The 19,149-nt window shown below is 35.9% G+C and overlaps 1 protein-coding gene across 10 annotated transcripts in view; it reads left to right on the top strand.

Annotated features, from left to right (window-relative positions):
* The window catches only part of VPS13B (vacuolar protein sorting 13 homolog B), a 735,231-nt gene that overhangs the window by 522,648 nt on the left and 193,434 nt on the right, over positions 1-19,149 (top strand). For all 10 annotated transcript variants that reach the window (XM_021090606.1, XM_021090607.1, XM_021090603.1 and 7 more), the window contains one exon: positions 13,223-13,360. In XM_021090606.1, the coding sequence (XP_020946265.1) occupies positions 13,223-13,360 (138 nt within the window). The remainder of the gene's footprint in view (positions 1-13,222; positions 13,361-19,149) is intronic.

Genomic DNA, 19,149 nt, shown 5'->3' with positions numbered 1-19,149 from the left:
AAAGTTTCATTCACACTGTAGTATAGACTATTAAGTGTGCAGTGGCATTACATCTAAACATAATGTACATACTTAATTAAAAAATACTTTATTGCTCCAAATGCTAATCGTCATCTGAGACTTCAGCAAGTTCTGACCTTTTTGCTGGTGGAGGGTCTTGCCTTGATGTTGATGGCTGCTGTCTGATCAGGGCGGTGATGCTGCAGGTTGGGGTGGCTGTGGCAGTTTCTTTTTTCTTTTCTTTTTTTCCAAGTTTTATTGAATTATAGTTGATTTACAACATTGTATTAATTTCTGCTGTATAGCAGAGTGACCTAGTTATGCATCTATATTCTTTTTCATATTCTTTTCCATTATGGCTTGTCGCAGGATTTGAATATAGTTCTCTGTGCTATGCAGTAGGACCTTGTTGTTTATCCATCGTTTATCCATCCCATATATAATAGTTTGCCTCTGCTAATCCCAATTTCCTAATTCTTCCCTCTCCTACCCCCATACCCTTGGCAACTACAAGTCTGTTCTCTGTATCTGTGAGTCTGTTTTTATTTCATAGATATGTTGATTTGAGTCGTATTTTAGATTCCACATATAAGTGATAGCATATGGTATTTGCCTTTCTGTTTCTGACTTACTTTGCTTAGTATAAAAATCTCTAGGTCCAACCATGTTGTGCAAATGGCATTCATTGTTTCATTCTTTTATGCGGCCAAATGATATTCCATTGTATAAAAGTACCATACCCTCTTTATCCATTCATTTATCAGTGGGCATTTAGGTTGTTTCCATGTCTTGGTTATTATAAATATTGCTGCTATGAGCATAGGGGTGTATATATCTTTACAAATTATAGTTTTGCCTGGGATATATCCAGGGATTGCTGAATCATATGGCAGCTCTGTTTATAGTTTTTTGAGGAATCTCCATACTGTTTTCTATAGTGGCTGTACCAATTTTCATTCCACCAACAGTGAAGGAGAATTCCCTTTTCTCCACACCCTCCCTAGCATATTATTTGTAGATTTTTTTGATGTTGGCCATTCTGACTGGTGTGAAGTGACATCTCATTGTAGTTTTGCTTTATATTTCTCTAATAATTAGCAGAGTTGAGCATCTTTTCATGTGTGTGGCAGGTTCTTAAAGTAAGATAAAAATGAAGTTTGTTGCATTGATTGGCTCTTCCTTTCACACAGAATTTCTCTGTAGCATGGAATGCTGCTTGATAGCGTTTTACCCATAGAAGAATTTCTTTCAAAATTGAAGTCAGTCATTTCAGACCCTACCGCTGCTTTATCAACTAAGTTTATGTTCTAAATGCTTTGTTGTCATTTCAGCAGTGTCACAGGATCTTCACCAAGAGTAGATTCCATCTCAAGAAGCTTTTTTTTTTTTTTTGGCTCATCCATAGGAAGAAACTCCTCATCCATTAGTTTTATCATGAGATTATAGTGATTCAGCCACATCTTCAGGCTCTACCTCTAATTCTAGTTCTCTTGCTATTTCCATCACATCTGCAATTACTTCCTCCACTAAAGTATTGAACCCCTCAAAGTCATCCGTGAGGATTGGAATCAACTTCTTCCCAACTCCTATTAATGTTGATATTTTGACCTCTTCCCATGAATCACAAAGGTTGTTAATGGCATCCAGAATGGTGAATCCTTTCCAGAAGATTTTAATTTGCTTTGTCCAGATCCATCAGTTTTATGAAATGTATTTCTTAAATAATAAAACTTGAAAGTTGAAATGACTCCTTGGTCTATTGGCTACAGAATGAATGTTGTGTTAGCAAACATGAAAACAACATTAATCTTTTACATCTCCATCAGAGGGCTAAGGTAACCAGGTGCATTGTCAGTGAGCAGTCATTTGAAAGGAATGCAGCAGCAGTGTTTTAAAAGGAATCTTTTTTTTTTCTAAGCAATAGGTCTCAACAGTGGGCTTAAGATATTCCATAAACTATGTTATAAACAGATATGCTATCATCCAGGCCTTGTTGTTTCATTTTTAGAACACAGGCACAGTAGATTTAGCATAATTCTTAAGGACCCTAGAATTTTCAGAATGGGAAAAGAGCATTGGCTTCACCTTCAAGTCACCAACTGCATTGTCCCCTAATAAGAGAATCAGCCTGTCCTTTGAAGCTTTGAAACCAGGAATTGACTTTTCCTCTTTAGCTATGAAAGTCCTAGATGGCATTTTCTTCCAATAGAAAGGTGTTTCATCTACTCTGAATATTTGTTGTTTGGGAGTTCCTTCTGAGGTGCCGTAGGTTAACAATCCAGCTTATCTCTGTGGCATTGCGTTCAATCACCAACCCAGCGCAGTGGGATAAGGACCTGGCATTGCTGTAGCTGTAGCTGTAGCATAGGTTGCAATGCAGCTCAAATTTGATCCCTGGCCCAGGAGCTTTGATATGCCATAAAAAAAGAAAAAAAGAAAATCTGTTGTTTGTTGCAGCCACCTTCATTACTTATCTTAACTAGATCTTCTGAATAACTTGCTACATCTTCTCCAACAGCACTGCTGCTTTACCTTGTACCTTTATGTTACGGAGGTAGCTTATTTCCTTAAACCTCGTAAAACATCTTCTGCTAGCTTCAAACTGTTCTTCTGCAGCCCCCACACCTCTTTCAGCTTTTATAAAACTGAAGAGAATTAGGGCTTTGCTCTGGATTAGGCTTTGGTTTAGGAAGTGTTGTGGCTGGCTTGAGCATCTATCCAGAGCAGTAAAACTTTGTCCATATCAGCATTAAGTCTGTTTCACGTTCTTATTATTTATGTGTTCGGTGAAGGAGCACATTTAATTTCCCTCATGAACTTTTCTTTGCGTTTCCAACTTGGCTAAGTGGTGCAAGAGGCCTGGCTTTTGGCGCATCTCAGCTTCCTCTGTGCCTTCCTCACTAAGCCTAATCTTTTCTAGTTTTTTATTTAAAGTGAGAGATGTGCAACACTTCCTTTCACTTTAGTACTCAGAGGCCATTGTAAAATTATTAATTGACCTAATTTCAATATTGTTGTGTCTTGGGGAATACGGAGGCCTGAGAAAAGGGAGAATAATGGAGGAATGACCATTCAGTGGTGCGGTCAGAACACATGCAACACTTATGGATTAAGTCCATTGTCTTATATGGGCATGGCATGTGGCACCCTAAACAGTTACAATAGTAACATCAAAGATCATTGATCACCATAACAAATAAAATAATGAAAAATTTTGAAATATTGGGGGAATTACCAAAATGTGACACAAAGATACAAAGCAATCAAGTGCTTTTGGGAAGATGGCATCAGTAGACTTGCTCAACACAGAGTTGCCACAAACCTTCAATGTGTAAAAAATGCAATATCGGAAAAGCATAATAAAGCTAAGTGCAATAAAACAGGGCATACTTTTACAATGATATCTGGTCTTTGTAGCTTAATGATTTCGTCTGAGCTCCAAATGAGATAATAATTATGAAATGCCTTGGAATATTTAACTACTAGTTGGGACTTCTGTAGTTATCAGCAGTGGAAGGGAGAGCTTAATAGACTTTCCTTTTTGGACATGAGAAAATGATTAGTGTCCTGGCCCTTTTAACACTGGTTTTAATCATCAACATTTACTCAAAGTGAAGGAAAAAAGGGAGAAATCATTTATAACCACTGACTTGGCTTTCAGTAGTACAGAACCAAGACTTTACTCAAAGCAGAGACTTAGAGTTGAGATTAAGTTGATCTTCCTTGAATATATATGACTACATTTTTTGGCTGGACAACACACTCTGTTTTCTTGCTCTGAATTTTAATTATGTATCCTGTTACATGTCTGAAACCCACATTTAGAGTTGAACACAACATAGTAACGAGATGAAGAGTAATACAGAACAGCCTGGAAATAAAAGGAATTCATTGACATGGTATTTCACATATCATCTGCTGATTAGCATCATTACATAGCAAGAATGCACTTCCTTCCAGCAAGATATGGAAGATTTGGTTCTAGAAATAAGAGCCAGTGGACACTGATGGTCACACATGCTAGCAGCCATTTTAATCTTTTCCTCTTTCTCTTCCTGTGGGCTCCAGGCTTGGGATTTCAAGCCAGGAAATCTCCTCTTCCCCTTCCTGTACATCTTATGAGGTACACAGTACAGTATGGGAAAAAATGCTTATGGACTTAGTCAAATTCCTGGATATCAACAAGCATACTGCAGCACTTACCCTGCATCCACTGGTTACTTGGTTGATTTTGTTGTCATAACATTGAACTGTTACTATGTTTTATGGATCTAGGTCCCTTCATGATTTAATTTTCGGATATCACAGGGGCTTCATGTTCTACAATTGCTTCTTTGGCTACATTAAAAAAGGAAAAAATAATGAGATAGCCTTTCAACTAAGGATTATAAAATAAATGTAGAAAGATATATGAAACTCCAGTAAGCCTGTAGCTTTGCCTTTTACATGCCCAGTGGTCAGAAGATGAGTGTTCTGGTATTAACCACTCACTTCAGGGAGTTATACTTCCAACCATTTCTGAGTGGACCAAAACCAAGCACAACCATGGCTTCTGACAGAGGCCCTTGAAGCTATAACCATAGCACTCTCACGGATAGAGGCAAATTTATCTAGTCAAAAATGTATCCTCCTAAAATGCTTTCATTTAAAGATTATTCATTTTCTGTTAAGGAATACCTTTGTGTATTCTTGGCTGGGTATAAAAGGATTCAACTAAAGGACCCTCTAGGATCATCTTGTCAAGGAAGTCAAAAAGAGAAAAGCAGAATGGGGAATCTAAGCCCTCTTCTACCACTCTGGTTCCTTGTTAGATATCCTTTCCCTCTCTGCTCTGGCTGAATGTGACCTCTTCTTGATCTTCCTGAAAAAAGAAAGCTGTGTGAAATTGAAATCCTGATAGACTCACCATGGTTACTTATAAAGTATTTTAAAGTGTCATTTTAATTCCTTCTTTGTGTAAAGGTTAATATACCCAGACACCTTTGTAAAATGAGACTTTACCTTCTAGTTTAGAAAATGGAAAAGAGCTAACTCTGGGGGTTTTTTTTTGATGATTTTACTTTTTTCCATTATAGTTGGTTTCCAATGTTCTGTCAATTTTCTACTGTACAGCAAAGTGACCCAGTCTCACACACACACACACACACACACACACACACACACACACACACATACACACACAGACACACACACACATTCTTTTTCTCACATTATTCTCCATCATGGTTCATCACAAGTGACTAGATAATAGTTCCCACTGCTATACAGCAGGATCTCATTGCTTATCCACTCCAAATGCAATAGCTTGCACCTATTAACCCCAGATTCCCAGTCCATCCCACTCCTTCCCCCTCCCCCTTGGCAACCACAAGAGTTCATTTTGGCTTGTAGATTTTTTATTTTTTATTTTTGGTTTGTTTGTTTTTGTTTGTTTGTTTGTTTGTTTTGTCTTTTGTCTTTTTAGAGCTTCACCCGTGGCATATGGAGGTTCCCAGGCTAGGGGTCTACTAAGAGCTGTTGCTGCCAGCCTACACCAGAGCTACAGCAATGCCAGATCCAAGCCGCATCTGCAACCTACACCACAGCTCACAGCAATGCCGGATCCCCAACCCACTGAGCAAGGCCAGGGATTGAACCCACAACCTCATCGTTCCTAATCGGATTCGTTTCCTCTGTGCCATGACAGGAACTCCACTTATAGATTTATAACATCTTGATTTATATGTAGGCGAAATATTTCTAAGGGGTAGAAAAGAAGGTGAGAATATAATTTTTTTTTTTTTTTTTTTTTTTTTTTTTTTGTCTTTTGTCTTTTTGTCTGTTGTTGTTGTTGTTGCTGTTGTTGCTATTTCTTGGGCCGCTCCCGCGGCATATGGAGGTTCCCAGGCTAGGGGTTGAATCGGAGCTGTAGCCACCGGCCTACGCCAGAGCCACAGCAACGCGGGATCCGAGCCGCGTCTGCAACCTACACCACAGCTCACGGCAATGCCGGATCGTTAACCCACTGAGCAAGGGCAGGGACCGAACCCGCGACCTCATGGTTCCTAGTCGGATTCGTTAACCACTGCGCCACGACGGGAACTCCGAGAATATAATTTTGATAACTATCAGAAACAAAATGCCGGGGAGTTGTCAGGTCTGTAATTATTTAGCCAGAAGTATTTAATAGGAAAGTAAAATATGTTGAGCGGTATTTCAAACCTCAATAGTATTATTTAAAAGTTAAGTATAGAAGTTTCCTAGCTTCTAAATTCAAGATTAGGTATAATTTCCGCTAATAAGCAAAGCTTTTTTATTTTTTACCCTTTATATTATATTCTTTTTATTTTAGATCAGCAGTGAAGATTTTTCAATATCTAGAAAACAAAAACAAAATATGAAGAATAGACACTTGAAAGATATGTCATACACATACTCCTATTTTGTTTAGAATTTGTGTTTAAGAAACATGGTGACTTGTTTATTGAACTCCAACCATGATATGTCCCATACAAACCACGTTGCATATATTATCTCATATAATCTCAACATCCCCACAATTGAGTATATAATCCCATTCTGGAAACAAAGAAACTAGGACTCGGTGAAGTTAAAATTAAATTTACCAAGTTTAAAGAGTTGGAATTTATACTTGGATCTGTTTACCTTCAAAGTTCTTGTTCTTTCATTACACTACATTTTCTCCTGCGTTACAAACTGATATAAACTATTTTATAGAACAGAATGTTAGAAAACTCAATGAAAGAAGGGTTATGTTTAGGATGTCCTGGGTCAGTGATAAAATATAAACTCTTTTGTGTGACAGTATCTTATTACCTGCCAGTTGTCCCTCAAGAATTCATCCAAGGTCACTTAAATGCTCTTTCATAAACATGACAGCCATGGATACCTCAGGCCAAAGGAAACCAGTCTCCCTAAGCAGCGATAGTTGCCACTTTGGTTCTGGAGTAGGCTTGGGCTCATTAGCTATGGCAGACTTCAGTATGCTTGTAACTCATAATAACAGGTCATTGAAGACTTTGCAAAAGAGTGAATAAAATACATAGTCTGTTTTTCTTTTAAAAAGCCAAACAGCAGTCCTTCTGGACTTTCTGGAACTGGTAAAATGGAAACAGAAGTAAATCTTGAGGCTATTTCTGGTGCTATGTCATACAAGCATTTATTTGATACTTCTGAGGAATTTGTGATGTTTTTAGCATGTGCTACTATCAGAAAGAAAACTCAGTGCAATATGACATCAAAGCCAAAAGTCACTGAAATTTAAATCTACAGTAGTAGCTTAGGGACATGTTAATTTTAATGATATATCATCGGTATGCTAATACTAGCATCAGTAGGATTGGAAATAAAACCATGATGTAATTTCAAAGTTGTTGGTAATACTGAGCAAGATTTTATTACCCAAGATTAGATCAATACAGCAAGTTAACACCAGGAATAAAATAACACACTGCCTCCTTCTGAAGAAAATATGCTTAAAGTGAAGTACACTGAAACCCAATTAATCAAAAGTTTATTCTTCATTATTTATCCCACAAATTTTAATTAAAATATTTTCTGGTAACACACATTTACAAGGACTCTCCGCCATGGGGAAATTTCATTCCCTTGCCATTGGTCCATATTTCAGTTAGCACTCATTTTCCACAGAAATGTAAACAACAAGGGTATTGTGAGACTATTGAATCAAAGGGTCAAAAAAGCATGATTGTGACTGTGGTTACTGGCATTACTGAAAACTTGGCTGGACCTTTCAGGGAAAATAACTATTGGGCTAACTTTTCTTTGCATCCTTCTTTAAACAGTTCACTTGTTAGAGGTGTTCTTGAGCACAGAAGTTGTCCAGAGAAAGCAGAAACAGGCATGGGTTATCAACTCCATTTTAAACCTGTGGTTGATAAAAGTAACTGTAGAGAAGAGAGGGGACAATGAGGAAGAAAATGATGTTGGCAAAGTCTCACTCTAGTTCTCTTTATGATAGATATTTAGCTTTCAAACGAACAGATTCTTATGACACTAGGCTTTTCGAAATTCAGATTTCTTTATTCATATACACTAAAACAAAACCTTTTTTCTCTATGATGGGCGGCACTTAGAAGGATCTGATATAATGGTATAAAAGTGGCTGGGCTTCATTATGTATTCAGTGTTACATCAGTCTTAAAGTATGGAAATTTCACTGAAATCTGTGGGAACATGGTTAGTAAAAATTTGGGGACCTTAGTAAAAATTCAGCCTAGTTATGAAAAAGAAATATCCTGCCACATAGGAGAACATGAAGAAGAATAATAAAGCTTACAAGATCTGCAGCATTTGGCTATTCTGTATGAGCTTGGAAAATTAATTTTTTGTAAGTAGAAAATTACAAAGTAAACAAACAGTTCATTTTCAAAGTTTTATTTTGAGTTAACCAAAGTGAATCATGTTAAAAGTTATATAATTCAAAAATTAAGCAAAGACATACTTAACTCTGTGGATGTTTGCTCAGTGTTAAAAAATAGCAATAATGAGCAGTACTACAAAGATCATTTTATCAGAGTCAGAGGAACCACCTTCCAACAGTTAAGTGAAATGAAGGTTTTGTGAAAAAGAGCAGAGTAATCTACAGGCACAAAGAATATCATCTGAATCAAGTCTTTATGAAAACCTGTATTACCTTCATCCATCTGGGAATGCACTTGAGGCTGAATCTCTTCTGTGGGTGTTCTTTGGGGCATGACATGATGGAAATATTTTCTTTTTTGGAGGCCAGATCCATCCAGAAGAAAAACAAAATATGATAACTTTGTCAATACCAGTCTCTCACTGAATGGAATTCTAAGTGACTTTGAACAAGGTTTATGGCTATGAGCAGCTTGTCATTTGTTCTAACCCATCTCCCACACTCTTTAACTCCTAAGAAGATACGGCTTTCTCCTGTTTCTCGTGCTTCTTCGGGACAACAGTATAAATGTGAATGCGGTCATCAACATCGGCAGGAGCTTATTCTTTCTGAGAGCTTCCTGGACTTAAATAAACAGATGTTTGCTAAGTATGAAGAAGAAAACTGGCAATGTATAAAGGAGCTTCCAATATGAAACAGTCATCCCTATTTGTCACACCATTTATATTAATCTTTAATCTTTAATCTTGGTTTATCTGGTGCTTTCCCAGCTATATTGACTCTGAAGTTTGTGTACTATGAATCCTAGTTTCTAGACCTGTTGGTGGAATTAAGGAGAAGCTAAATGGAACACAGTACAGGAAGTCTAGAAGTCATGCCTCTCCTCATCTGGCCATTACAACATGAGAGACTAAATAGTAGTTTGCAAACCTAAGCTGTTCTCTGGGATTCTGACATACCTTTCTGCTAATACTGCTGCTTCACCTCACACAGTGACTACAGGCATATCCAAAGTAGAGATTTTAGCCAGAACTAAGAGAGTAGCCACCAGCCCTGTCATACATTCAATATTCATCAACTCTGAAACCCTTTTTTCCTGAATGTTCTTAATTTCAGTTATTCTATTCCTCTATCAGCCCTCTAAAATATAGCTGCACTTTTAAAACCAGGTGTGTGGTAATATTAAACCAGTAATAACATTAGACCAGTAATATTTTGTTGGGAAACAGTGATTGAAATTTTTAATTCCTTGGATACATTTCCTAGACTTTTACATTTTCTTTAATTCCTAATTCCTATTCTGCCTCTTACTGTTGCCAGATTGTTTATTTTATCTCTGTTAAGTCATATCCCTCTGTAATCGCCCCAGTGCAGACTCCTAGGCTCTGTGCCAGATAGCCAGGCCCTCTAACTTCTACCAGAAGAGAGGCAACCTGCATAAAACCCATCTCCCCTACTTGGAAAACCTTCATTCACATTATCAGAATTTGCTTTTCCTCTAGTCTGTATCTTTAAAGGTAGGACATCAAATTTCCTTTGAAGTGTTTTTTTCTCATTTTAATTTTTGTGAATGCTTGGTAGGTAGTCCTGTTTTTCATCAGGTCCATATATAAGTTTGTGCTTAGGATCCTCCTGAAGATGATCATCTGTGTGTGTGTGTGTGTGAGCACTTGTATGCAGATGAGCTTTTTACTTTTGAATTTACCAAAGCTAGTGGTCTGTTTCTTTGTTCTATTCACTTAAAAAGGCATTATATTTCATTTTATTGACTACAGCTTCCAGAAGTTCCTGGCACAGGGACTGAACTCAAGCCACAGCAGCGACCTGAGCCGCTGCAGTTGGCAATGCCAGATCTTTCACCCACTGCACCATAAGGGAATACCACTTAACAAGACATTTTAAAGCTTTCCTATATCAGTACATCAGTCACTCCCTTCTTTTTATCAGCAGCATAGTATTCTATGTGGTATCCGCAGTGCAGTTATGATTTATTTTATCATTTGTCTGTAGATGGATATTTCATTTTATTTTTCCCAGATTTTAAATATTTCTCATGATACTGTGGTCAACTTCGTTGGACATTTATCTTTGTATTCTTAAGTATTACTTTTAGATTCCTACAGGGGCCATTTTGATTACCAGGCATGGATATTTAGAATTTGGGTAGACATTCATTTCCAATGCTCTCTCCCACCCATTCAAAAATACTATATTTATACTTTTATCCACCATACATTAGGGAATCATTTTTTTCTCCTTCCACACATAAGATATTACCAGTCTTTTAAATTTATGCTAATCTGATGAGTGAAAATTTTGTATTTCTTGTTTTAATTTGTGCATGCTTAATTAGTAGTGAGACTGAGCAAATTTTTCCTGTTTTTCATAGAACAGTGCTCTCCAGAAGGATTAAATAGCTAAAGATAAAAATAAAATCTTGAAAATGCTTCAAGAAAATGTATAATAAACCTAGGGATAAATCCATTAGACATAATAATTTTTAACCACATCTATTTTGAAAAGTATATCTGCAAAAAGCATCAGAATATAGTTAAAAATCAACTAACATACCAAGAAAAAACATTTGTTACACATGACAAACAAATCAGTAACACTCATAACATAAGGAGCCTCCTACAAATCAGTAAAATAAACAAAAAAAGAACCCAATAAAAAATGAATAAATACATATCTTTAGAAGATGAATCCTACATGGCCATTATGTCAATGCATAGAAATCTTCTTGATTCTTTTAAACATTGTATGGATTATCATTGTTTATGTAAACATTAATTTGTTGATAGACATCTAGTTTGTTTTCTACATTTTGCTATGATAAACAATTCTCCGAATGTGTGTATTACATAGGCATTAGCAATTTTTTTTAGTCTTGGCTTGATAGGTAGAAAATTCTACTTATTTAAAAAACTTTTTTCCTTTGATGATTGCTAAGATTTGGTATCTCTTAATATTTATACTTTTAACTGTTTTATGGACTTTGTTTTCCTTTATTTATTCTTTATTTTCTTCATTAAATAATTGCTTATTCTGTCCTCTACCCATTTTTCTTAGTATCTATATTGATTGAACAAACTCTTTATGTAGTCATGATATCCCTTTTCTGTCATACAAATTTAAATATTTGATTTCTATACCTTGTTTTACTTATTACCCTAAGTTTAATTTGCCAGTTTTTTATACTTAATATTTCTACATCAATTTAATTCACCTCTGTTCATTATTTATTTAGCTACGTCACTTACTTTTGTTTTCTCCATTATATCATTGTTCTCTCTCTAGATTTTATCCTCTTCAAAATGAAGAATTATATCTCCTTGTATAGGTCTGGACAATATCACTTATTTGATAATAATGGCTTCTTAATGAGGGCTACACAGGTGAGACTTAGAAATAGACATTTGGGTCCTGGCAGGTTCTGTAGCTCCTACAAACTGATTATAGATCCTACTAACAACAGACTTTTGCCATCCTTTCACATTATATTTGAAAGAGAGAATAGTATAGTGTTACTGTGCAATGGATCTACTATGCATATTCTCACTGGTTTAAATTCACTGATCATATAAAAAGAGAAGAATGCACTAGTTTTGTGTTTGATCTTTACCACATAGATCGAACGTCACGATCAATTGCTTTCAATATTTCCTTTGAAATCACATAAAGGTTCATATGTGCCAAATTTCATAAAGATCACATGATAAGGTCAAGAAATACAAATTCCAAGGCAGAATTTATATGCCCAGTTCACATATGACAGTAATACTGTATAACCATATGTTGAATATAATACACAGTATGTAAATGCTATTCTTGAAAGCAGTTCAATCAATAAAACCTAAAATAAATAACACTTTAATAACACATTTCAAATCGACTGAAAATGGAATAGATGGACTCTATGGCAAGAACATCCCTATAAAATTGACATTCAGAGACCATTAAAACCCAGAGAGTAAAACAATCTTGAAACTAAAAAACTGAATATTTAGAAGTTTTTAGAAAGCCTACTACATTGTATGCCAGGATGCAGCAGTCGTTTTTATTCAAAGAGCTATTTCAATAAAAACGGTGGATTGCCAAACATTAAAAAGCAAATTCCATTTACCACCACCAATAGCTCAAAAATACTTTTAAAATATATACAGTGTTAACCTTTTAAAAAGTTTAAAATTTAATAGAAAAATTCAAAACTGAAAAAAGTAAACTTTTAGTCATAATTGTAACTATTAAAAGATTGGCCAATTTTATCATTAAAGAAAGTTATGGGAAAGCTACTGAAGTTAACTTCAAAAGCCCAGCAGTAAAAGTGATTGTAATGTCAGTAAAACTCTGAAACAGATCAAATAACCCCTAAGTAGTACTAATCCACTGTGTCTTTGAACATGTGTATGCTTCTTTCTAAGCTGAAAAGGTTACCCCTTTTTTAACTCATTTCCAACATCCCGTTTAAAAAAAAAAAAAAATCTAACTATTCAACTGTAAACAGTCAGCATCTCAGAGTACAGAAACTTTACCTTCACTCAAAGATGATTTGAGCTAAGATTTGAAACATCTTTTCCTCTTTTTTTTTTTTTTTTTTTTTTTCCATCTTTTCCTCTTGACCTGGTTCTGGGAAACACGATTTCATCATTCCATCATATAGAGAGTACTTCTCTTTCTCCGCACAAGTATTCGTGTACTGTATGTATATACACATGAATTAACAAAAGTTACATTCAATATTTTAACCATTTTTTTCTTTATCAGCTCAAAACTCTTGCACCAAAATAGATGTTTGTGTGATAGTTGACATTTTTAATTTTAATTTTGTCACTTCAGATCCTGGGAAGACTCTGCCTGAAGCCCTTGATTACTGCACAGTTTGGCTGCAGACAGTGCCTGGAGAAATAGACAGCAAAAGTGGTATTCCACCTTCCCTTGTGACCCTGCAAATTAAAGACTTCCTTAATGGACCAGGTAAGAAATTCATAATTCAAATTTTTTTTTCATGTAAGCCTGTTAACATGTAGGTTACCTGTTGTTCGCTATCCTGACATTCCTTGCCAAAAGCAAGTAGTTCATTTGTTTTCCAAGTATGCACTCTTCTCAGGCTGCCCATTCTAAAGATCAAACAGCAAATATTAATATGCATGAAAAGTTACCTTTAGTCTGACCCAAGTAGTTATCAATTAAAAAATAATTAACTGAGAGTTCCCATTGTGGCTCAGTAGAAATGAACCCAGCTAGTATCTGTGAAGACACGAGTTTAATCCCTTTGCTTGCTCAGTGGTTTGGGGATCTGATCCTGCATTGCCGTGAGCTCTGGTGTAGGTCACAGAGGTGGCTTGGATCCCGCATGGCTGTGGCTGTGGCGTAGGCCAGCAGCTATAGCTATAGGCCCCTAGCTATAGCTATAGATCCCTAGCCTGGGAACCTCCACTTGCCATGGGTGCTGCCCCTAAAAAGATAATAATAATGATAGTAATAATAATAATAACAATAATAATAATAATAAAAACTGGAAGCCAGAGACTTAAGATTTTATTTCTATGTTTTCTGCTAATTAACTGTGGGACCTGAGGCAGTTATCTAATCTCCTGTGCCTGTTTCCTTACCTGTAAATGAAGAAAATAAAAGAGATAATGGGTGGATAGATGGGTGGATGCTTGGTTGGTTGGATGGATGGGCAGTGGATGAGTGGGTGGATAGGATATGTGACATACATACATACATAAGATAGTCTATGTAGGTAGATTCAATTAGATAAATACACTTATTTCAAATGCTTTGCAAAGTGCTTGACACATATAAAAGCTCAATTTTAAATAGATACATCTAGATATCAAGAAGTGTTGATTGAGTGCTTATGTTCCAGGAACTAATTGCTTTACATACTCATATAAACCCAAGAAGTAGGCATTACAATTATCCCTATTTTATGAATAAGGAAGCTAAGTCTTGAAAAATGAAGTGAATTGCCCAAGATTATAGTAGCAGAGGATACATTCAAACTCAAATCTGTGTGACTCCAAAGACCTAGATCACTTCTGTACTGCACTAATTTTAGCATAATTAATGATTTTTCCTATCGTCTTCATATTCTTCTCCTTCTCCTTCTCTCTCTTTTGGCTACTCTGTTTCTTCTTCCTTCATCTCAGTTCCCCTCTTCTTCATCACTCTTCCCTCAACTCTGAATTACCAGAGATCTTAGCTATTTAACAAAAATTAGTACATTTCAGTTTTCCTTTTATCTTCTACTTACAATGCTGCAGAACCTGTTAGTCATCAGAAGAATACTAGTTTCTTCATTACAAATTTAAAACAATGATTGTTACACTCTCTTAAGATCTCTAGCAATACTCTGCAAGGCATAAATTTTGACGATGGGAAAACATCCCAAGGTGGACCTGATTCAGGTCGTGTGCTGTGTGTAGCATGCTAGTGCCCTTAAGCCCATGGCTGTGAGCAGAGGGGGTGGTCCATCATCGTGTCTGGGGTAGAAAGAGCCTAAAAACAACCTCAGCCAGCCCTTTCCCAGGGACCCAGGTCTTCTTAAGCATGTTTCTCCAGTGCTGGAGAAGAAAAGGTATAGAAGCACGAAGAACTTTTTCTGATCATTATAAGCATCTAGACATGGTTTCAGACATTCATACGAACGCAAGAAGCTGATGATGGAGGCTAAGGGGGTCATTAAAGTTGGAAGAATCCTTTGGGGTGAGTGGGATGGTTGGGAGGAGTGGAGTCCTTGTACTTGGTTAGTGAGTGTGAAGGACCATATTTCCTTGAATTCAAATAACCGTCAACTGAGAGAAAAACATTTTATGTACCACTAAGAATAAAGAAAAAAAAATATCTATTTAAACTATGATACAGTGCTTTCTTACTGCATCAATTGAAGGACAAAAGACAGCACGCTAGCAGGAATGAAATAGGGTAAGAACATAAAGTTAGCTCTTGGAGAAGTGACAGGGAAACTAGCATTTACTTCTTTTTGCTCTCTTTTACTTTCAGATTTCTTTTGTCTTTAGCCAGTAGTCTTTCACCATTTTGGCTAGAAAATTCTCTTCTAATTAACATTTGATCGATTTGTTTATAAAGGGGATGAGGTCTGTAAGTTAATGATAAATTGTGTGCCATGTGTTCATGGCAACCAAATACACTGAATTTTAAGAGAAATATCAGTGTACAATTGAAAAATTATATGTTTATAATTCTGTCATTCAAGGTATGTAGTAGAAGTCTGATTTTTACAATAGTTGTGCTTTTGTGTTTCTTATACTTTTTAAAATTGGAAACTACATACATGCCATTTCTAATTTTAGACCCATTCAATAGATTATCTAGAGAGTGAAACCTTTAAATAAATGAATTGAAATAATTATGTAACAGCAGCATTTCTCAAACTTCAGTGTGCATTTGAATGTCTTTGGGGAGCTGGTTAAAATGCAAATGTAATTTAATAGAGATGAAATCCTGCATTTCTAACAAGCTCCTAGGTGAAGTGGATACTATTGGTCAGGGGACTACACCTTTTGTACCAAGATTTTATATTACTCATATTAATAAAACCTATACATATATGATTTTCTTAATACCATCGATAACAATTATTGGTCTCAAACTGAAGGTGAGGGGAGTGAAAAATGATGAGTAGTTATTTATTTATTTATTTATTTTTGTCTTTTTTTTTTTTTTTTTTTTTTTTGCCATTTTCTAGGGCCACTCCCACAGCATATGGAGGTTCCCAGGCCAGGGGTCTAATCAGAGCTGTAACTGCTGGCCTACGCCACAGCCACAGCAACACCAAAACCAAGCCATGTCTGTGACCTGCACTGCAGCTCACAGCAACACCGGATCCTTAACCCATTGAGCAAGGCCAGGGATCTAACCGGCAACCTCATGGTTCCTAGTCAGATTTGTTAACCACTGAGCCATGACATGAACTCCAAAAAATGATGAGTAGTTTTTTAAATGGTACTTTTATTATGAAAAATCAAATACAGTGTCCAATAGATAGTTTAAGTTCTTCAAAGACTAAAACATTTTAACTAAAAGTATTTTTCTTTCATAAATTATTTGAGGGAAGATTAGTTTGAATGATGTCAGTTCTGTAGGATTCCACTAGAACATAAACCTAACAGCCTTGAACTGCTCCGGAATTTACTCTAAGACAAAAGTTTTCTTACTGTAAACAATTTGTCATATAAAATATATATGTAGATGGTATTATATAAATAATTATATTATCTCACTATATAGCTACTGTGTATTAATTTAGAGATCAGTAGGAATAACAGGACATATTAAAGCATTTCTTGCTTATAGGAATGTCTTATAGCTTTTTGGCAACTCAATAAAATTTTTTTTTCCAGATTTTAGTAATAGTATGTTAAGTGCAATATTATTTATGCTAAGACTGGGTAAACAAACTTCAGCTTTATAATATTCCCCAATACCATTCTTTTCCTTTGAAAAAGAAAAAGACCTTTTTTTTTTTTAGTATTGCAAATAATGCTTCTAAGTTTTATGCAGTATTATCATTGAGTCCTTTGCTACCATTAGTTTAATCCATGTGCATGTATTATTCCCAAAGAATGTTTCGTGCTACATCTCTAAAATAGTATCTTTTCATTTATTCTTTACTTGTTCTTGAATTAAGATTGTAGTAGCAATATAAGTTATGACCCTGAAGAGTAGGGGAAATACTGATTATAATTATTAACCTTAAATTTTCTACATAAAGGTGCAAACTTAACAGCTTTTCAATTCAGAATTTTAGATTTTTTGGAGGGGTAAAATTTTAAATTTCTAAACAAGGTGTTAGGAATGCTGCTCTTTAGCATTTGTTTTTGGAAAAATAATTCGGTGTTCTTAAGTATTCCTTTTTTTTCCTCTGTTCACTTAATAGTACCTTAGAGCAAATGGTAGGTCCCAACTTCCACATCAAAAAACCCCTTCAAAGCTCTCTCAGCCCCCACCCCCTTCCTTCAGAGGCAACAATTGTACCCATTAGCAAGGTCAGTGGCTTGGAGAAACCAGGAAAACAGCAGCTACCAGAAACCCACTAGAATAATATCTCCAGCAGGTGATAGATTAGTTGGAACAAATTGGAACCATTGCAGTTCAGCAATTCTGGTTTCTTTCAAGCTGTTTTTAAAATGTCGTCATTTTAATACACAATCTAAGCCCCGCGGAACAGTCCACAGCAGGTTAATTTGAATCATATGATGTGTCACTGCCCTCAGCTGACATGAGCTCTATTCCATGTGTGAAGCCATAATAAATCCATTCCCAACCGAGGAAAATTCCCCGTGAGAAGGTGAACTAATCCAGGCCTCACACTGGCATGCTCGCCCTCCGTAATTGAAAGCAGGGCCACCTGTTCCCAGCACAGTTAGCTGATAGAGGAAAAATTAGCATTAGATCAGATACTTCTTATATTGAAAACTCATTCATAACTCTTGCAAATTCAAATTCAGCTGTGTATGACATCATACCGAAACGTAAGAATGTGCCCATTTGATCCCAGTTTAAAAAGTTTTGTTAACTGTAGGATTTCTTAACTTTGAAATGAATTTTTTTTTTTTAATTTAATGAGAGCTGACACGTGAGAAGAAGACCTGGGTAGGGTGCAGATTTTTCTAATTAACTCAGGGTCATTTACAAAACACTCGAGCTCCCTGATATTTTTTTCATTGTTCCTTTGCAGACATGTTTTTGAACATAATCACCATAGCCATGAAATGACATTTAAAGGACAACAAAGAAAAAAATATGCCAAATTGAGAGAACATTCCCCCATCATTTATGTTTCATTATAAATTCATTAGCACACCACAATAAGTTATGACTGCAATTTCCTATTTCTTTTATTTTAGCATACCTGCTATCTCCTGTTGAAACTCATAGCCCCTGATATTTTTTCTCTTAATAAAATCATTTATGTAGTCTCTTCTTGTTTAATATGTTCATTAATTGACCTGTGTAGTTTTCAGTTTTTCTGATTTTATTCTCGCTTTGGATTGGTTTTATCGGGGTTTTTTTGTTTGTTTGTTTGTTTGTTTTTAGGGCCATACCTGTGGAATATGGAGGCTACCAGGCTGGGGTCGAATCAGAGCTGTAGCCACTGGCCTACACCACAGCCACAGCAATGCGGACTCTGAGCCACGCTTTCCACCTATACCACAGCTCACGGCAATACCAGATCCTTAACCCACTGAGCAAGGCCAGGAATAGAACCCATGTCCCCTAGCTGGGTTCGTTAATTGCTGAGCCACGAGGGGAACTCCCCTGGATTGGTTTTATTTAATTTTTGTTTTTATGGTTTAACCTACTGTTTTATAGGTTGCAATGACTTTAATTTTTACCTTAAAAAAATTCCTAAACATCCTAGAATGTCCAATTTCTACACCCCTCTTTAATATGAATGAAAATATATATTTGAGTAATGTAAAGTATTACTTTAAAAACTTCTCAGATACAGTAACGTACCATTCAAACAGGTTTATTTATGAATATAAAGTAGAAGTTTTAAATTGTTTACCTCCAATTTTGTGTATTTTTGAAATGCTCTTTTCTTGGTGAAATCTTTTTTGTTCTGTTGTTACTGAACTTATTTCTCATTGGGAATTAATTCAGACATGTTGAAGATGACTGATTCAAGGGAATTAAGTTACCTGAAAAAGATAGCACAAATAGGGAGTTCCCACCGTGGCTCAGTGGGTTACGAATCCAGCTAGTATCCATGAGGGTCGGGGTTCGATCCC

This window comes from Sus scrofa, chromosome 4 (genome assembly GCF_000003025.6).
Source record: "Sus scrofa isolate TJ Tabasco breed Duroc chromosome 4, Sscrofa11.1, whole genome shotgun sequence".
NCBI lineage: Eukaryota > Metazoa > Chordata > Mammalia > Artiodactyla > Suidae > Sus > Sus scrofa.
This window is presented reverse-complemented; position numbering and strand designations above follow the sequence as displayed.